Source organism: Prunus persica, chromosome G2 (genome assembly GCF_000346465.2).
Source record: "Prunus persica cultivar Lovell chromosome G2, Prunus_persica_NCBIv2, whole genome shotgun sequence".
Classification (NCBI taxonomy): domain Eukaryota; kingdom Viridiplantae; phylum Streptophyta; class Magnoliopsida; order Rosales; family Rosaceae; genus Prunus; species Prunus persica.
Window position 1 is genome coordinate 16,581,035 of NC_034010.1, and position 4,993 is coordinate 16,586,027.

The window sequence follows — 4,993 nt, forward strand, 5'->3', positions numbered from 1 at the left end:
AGCTTCTTGAAATTCTTCCAAGTCAATTCTGAGACATCATACCGTCTCTGATAGGACTTCCACCATGTAAGGGCATGGCTTGAAAGTTTCATACTCGCAAATTTTATTTTTTGCACATTAGAATACTTATAAACTGTGAAATAAGTTTCTAATGTGTCTACCCAGTTATCTAGCTTTTCAGGATCAACATCTCCTTTATATATAGGGATGTCAACCTTAAAATCAATCTTTAAGGTATCAATAGAATTTTTATTGTCACCTGATTCAGCTTTTTTTTCGTTGGATCAGCTTGTATGTCGTCTTCATCTTCGCTATCGTCAACAATCTTTTTCTTGAGCTTTTGATCAGGCTCGGATGAAGTTGATAGACGTGAAGATTTTCCAGTTTTCAAACTCTCCACGAGTTTAAGGATTGATGCAGACAAGTTTTCACTACAAGAAAAATAGCTTTTGACAACATGCCACTAACAACGTGTGTCTATTTCACGTTGTGGAAGTATACTTTTGACAACATGCACCAAGTGCACGTTGTAGTACGCTACTTATAACAACGTTCCTTTAATACGCGTTGTCAAAATGAAATTTAGAAAAAATTTCACAACGCAAACATGCGTGTTGTGATATCTTTAAGTTCTACAACGTGCAAACCATGTTGTCAACTTGTTTCATTTTTTTAAAGGAAATATACGCAAAAATTATGCGGGAGAACTCCCTCTCTCTCAAAATATTAAAACATTCGAAAGTTTTTTAAAACCCCTCTTTTTTCTGAATAATATTTCACAGCCCCTCTTTCTTTTGCAAATCACTCTCACACTACTAAACCTAGGGAAAAATCCAATATCCCAACCTCTTTTGCTCCATTCCAGCCATCTCTCTCTCTCTCTCTCTCTCACTCATGGATCCTCTCTTTGCTCATCATCCACTGCCTCTGTCATTGCCAACTTCACAGCCTCTCAATCTCTTATCGCCGTCATCAAATCCCTCATGCTTTGCTCTCTCATCGCGAACCGCTACTTCTTTTGTCTTAGATCTACAATTCTTAAGGCCAATCCTAATATTTGTTGTTCTTTGCAGGTATTGGCCTTCATCACCGAGCCCACCAGCATCTCTCCACCACTAACTTGCTCAGCCTCATTTAGGAAAAAATTGAGTGGCCTCCAGGTACAAAATTTTAGTGCGAAGGTTTGATTTTTGTTGGATTGTTCATTTGGTTTTGGTAATATAATATTTGGGTTTATATTACTATTTGGATTGTTTGGTTTTGTTCACTGTTTCGGTTTTGTTCACTTAATATATATATTTTTATAATATACATTAAATAGTGTGTTTAAGGCTCTTCATGTGCTTATGAATGCCTTTTTTCTATGATATATATATAATTTATATTCCCTCAAAATTTTCTGAGTGGATATGCCTTCAAGGATTAATTTTAACTTTCATCAGATTCCTTCATATTACAGGTTTTGATACTGGTTTTGTGCTGATTACATGTGTTGATTTTGGTTCCCTTTAACAAATGGGTAAGCTTTCATCTTTCAAAAGCTGTCCCTTTAATAGGGGTGAGTTTCGGATTTTTCCTTCAACTTCTTTTGCATTTTGTGTGTTAATTTTGACATATGTTTTTGTTGGGTATCTTGTCTTGGTTATGAATAATTTCAGTTTAGGCCAGAAAACTTGAGTAAGGTTTTTCAGTGCAAACAAATATAAGATCATAATAGTCTTCTTGTACATACTTATTTTCAATTGTTTTATGAAAATTTCATGTCTGGCTACAAAGCAATTTGCATTTTGTCTTCTAATTTTTGCCAATATTGTAGCTATGCAATTTTGTCTTCTAACGAAATAATTTGCATCATGTATGATTGTGATTATTGTTTGGCTTAGGAAGAAGAAAATAGAAGGAAAGGGCGCATTAAGGGTCCTCCCGTTGGACAGATATTGATGTTAACCTTTCCTGTACGTCTCTGCATTAAACTTGCTGTATTATGATAATATAAGTACTATACTTTTTTTCCCTGATATGTTGTATATTACTCTCTAAACTACCATATCTTTGATTGAGCCTTGAGGGGATTGATTGTTAAAGATCTTTGTTCTCTGTTCTGTTATGTATTTTCTCTAATTTAACTTCCTCTCTTACTATAGTTCATCTCAAACTTAGAGAAAGATAAGAACATAGTTTAGTTGGTTGGATTGAGTTAATGGCTAATCATAGGTTACTAGTTTTGCAAACTTTCTATTCCTAAATTTGCAATTTCTTAACTATTAAAATTGTCTTGTTTGATTTTTTTTGTTCAGAACTTCTGTGCGACCTTAAGATGGATAGTATGGGTGCTTCTTGGAATGATAGGTGCACATTGGTTAGATAATATTCCGCAATTGGACAAAGGGTTTGAAACACAACTAATCAGGTTTCTTGATAATGCTTTACAAGGATTTTAAATTGTAATTATACTATGCATAGTTCAATTTCCCTTCATATGGATAAATGTAAGTTGACAATGAATCTTTCTATGGAGTTATTTTTTGAATGAAAACTCTTTATTATGGGTTACATTATGATTTTTATTTTATCAAAGGTTATATTATGATTGGGAAGGAAGAAAATAGTCACACTTAACTAAAGCTTGAATTTATGGATCAACTCTATTGTTATAAGGTGATTATGAAAATAATTTTTTATTATTTATAAATATTTATTATCACGACGTGCAAAGACTGTTGTTAAAATTGAAACAACAACATGTCTATGAACGTTGTCAATAAGACATACAACAACATGCTGAACACGTTGTTGTCCATTGATTCTACAATGTGTGCACGTTGCCGTTAATGGCATGGACAACGAGCACTTAAATCAACGACCACATGCAAAGCGTGTTGTCGAAGGGCCTTGACCTTTTAACGACATCGGCTTCCACAACATGCGCCGTGTGTTGTCAATACCCTTCAACAACGCCCCATGAGCGCTGTGAAAGGACTTTTTTCTTGTAGTGTTTCAACTTGTTGCTCAAGTTTAGTGATGCGATCGCCATCATTAGATGTATCCTGTTTGAGGTTCTATCAACAAGGGCTCTGATACCATGAAGGAAGTTGAGGTTCCACTCCAAAACCAATTGGCAATGGGGGGAGTAACCCAACTCTTTATAAGCCCTTGCTAGGTTTCTCAACTTTTCAATGTGGGACTCTTTACCTTCACATTCTCACACGCCCCCGCACGTGTGGCGAATTTTCAAGCCTAACACGTGGACAACACATTTTGGGTGACGTGGAGCACGTGTGGCCGTTGGGCTTTCACACGTGGGCAACGAGGCTCTGATACCACTTGATCCAAAACTTCTAGTCGATAGAACTATGAATTCCTAGTTTATAGGAATAAGGGAACGAAAGGAATTTTAAGACAATTAGAGAAACAAAAGGAAGAAGCTAAGGAACTGCTTTGAGTTCTGCCTTTTTGAATTGCTTACCTATTTCAATGAATAACTTACATATTTATACAAGGTTCGGTTGCTAAAATTAACTAAACTAAAATAGTAAATTATTTTAAGCCATAAAGAATGAATGGCCTAAAATCTTACTTAATTTGAACCATTAACTTTTTATGGTTTATAACAATTCGTTATAAACCATTAGTTTTTATGGTTTTAAATAACTTTATAATATAATATAATATAATAAATTATAATTATATTATATTATGTTTATTTTTGTTGCTAGATCCTCCTGGATCATGGCTCGGATGAAGTTGATGGACGTGAAGATTTTCCAGTTTTCAAACTCTCCACGAGTTTAAGGATTGATGCAGACAAGTTTTCAACTTGTTGCTCAAGTTTAGTGATGCGATCGCCATCATTAAATGTATCCTGTTTGTTTTCTCCAGTCATATTGCCTCTCTTGGACCTTGGCTTTCGGTGTATGAGCAAAGGACCCAAAAGTTCTTCTCCAGAAGCTTTGCGTTGGTTGCGAGTTGAGACCATAAACCACCGTCACCCACTCGGATCTGGTGCTCTAATACCACTTTTCTTACTAAAGCCTCTGAAATCAGGTTTTTCTGACTTCCAGGGTCAATGATAGCTTGTACAACACTTTGCTTCACCTGAATATTCACATGAAACAACTCTTCACGGTTGTATGTGTCTTCAATATCTGCTGGTCTTGTCATAAGGGTAAGTGTAACATCAGGTTGCTTCAATTCTGGAAGCTCTTCTGCTTGTTGTGTAGTTAAGGTGGCTTTTCTGTCATTTCTCCCCTGGTTGTTTTTCTCGCGCTTTGGCCGTAACTCAGGATGGAGTATCCAGCACTTGTCTTTGGCATGTCTACTGGTTTGACAGTGATCACAGTATACCTTCTGTGTCTGACCTTCCTTGCTCTGCTTCCCCTTTTTCTGCCAGTCAGTTTTGTTGACAGGTTTTGATCTGTCATCCTTCTTGTCAGTTCTTTTATTTTTCGCCTCAATGGCGATGGCCTTCACAGTAGCTTCTTCAATGGTGTCTACGGTGAACAATTTTAGTTCTTTCCATATGTAGTCGGCAAGACCTCCGGTATACTTCATGAAAACGTCGTAGTCATCGACGTCAATGTCCAGAACCATAGCTTGGTTGTGGAACTCTGTTGTATACTCTTGTACATGTTGTCCAAATCTTTGTCTGAAGTGTTGCCATTTATACCATCTTTCATCTTCATAGCCAACTAGGTAAAATTGTTTTCTCAAAAGCTTCTTGAAGTTCTTCCAAGTCAATTCTGAGACATCATACCGTCTCTGATAGGACTTCCACCATGTAAGGGCATGGCTTGAAAGTTTCAAACTCGCAAATTTTATTTTTTGCACATTAGAATACTTATAAACTGTGAAATAAGTTTCTAATGTGTCTATCCAGTTATCTAGCTTTTCAGGATCAACATCTCCTTTATATATAGGGATGTCAACCTTAAAATCAATCTTTAAGGTATCAATATAATTTTTATTGTCACCTGATTCAGCTTCCTTTTTCGTT

At 36.0% G+C, this 4,993-nt stretch overlaps 1 protein-coding gene across 6 annotated transcripts; it reads left to right on the forward strand.

The window, feature by feature from the left end:
• Positions 547-2,555, forward strand: LOC109947487. Of its 6 annotated transcripts, none has more exons than XR_002270261.1 (4): positions 551-1,160; positions 1,460-1,501; positions 1,884-1,955; positions 2,298-2,555. XR_002270261.1 is itself a non-coding variant. In XM_020557802.1 (3 exons), exons 1-3 carry the CDS (start codon positions 984-986, stop codon positions 2,439-2,441), a joined length of 393 nt encoding a protein of 130 aa, XP_020413391.1. In that variant the 5' UTR covers positions 573-983; the 3' UTR covers positions 2,442-2,555. The 6 variants fall into 6 exon arrangements, 1 of the variants encoding a protein (XP_020413391.1); XR_002270259.1 differs by having other exon boundaries at positions 556-1,160; positions 1,460-1,558; XR_002270260.1 differs by having other exon boundaries at positions 562-1,160; positions 1,460-1,519.

Bases quoted from the DNA above. Each gene is read 5' to 3' on its own strand.
- LOC109947487 (XM_020557802.1), top strand. From the start codon at position 984: ATGCTTTGCTCTCTCATCGCGAACCGCTACTTCTTTTGTCTTAGATCT. The intron at 1,161-1,883 runs GTACAAAATTTT...TGTTTGGCTTAG, and splicing joins AAAAATTGAGTGGCCTCCAG to GAAGAAGAAAATAGAAGGAA. The intron at 1,956-2,297 runs GTACGTCTCTGC...TTTTTTGTTCAG, and splicing joins TATTGATGTTAACCTTTCCT to AACTTCTGTGCGACCTTAAG.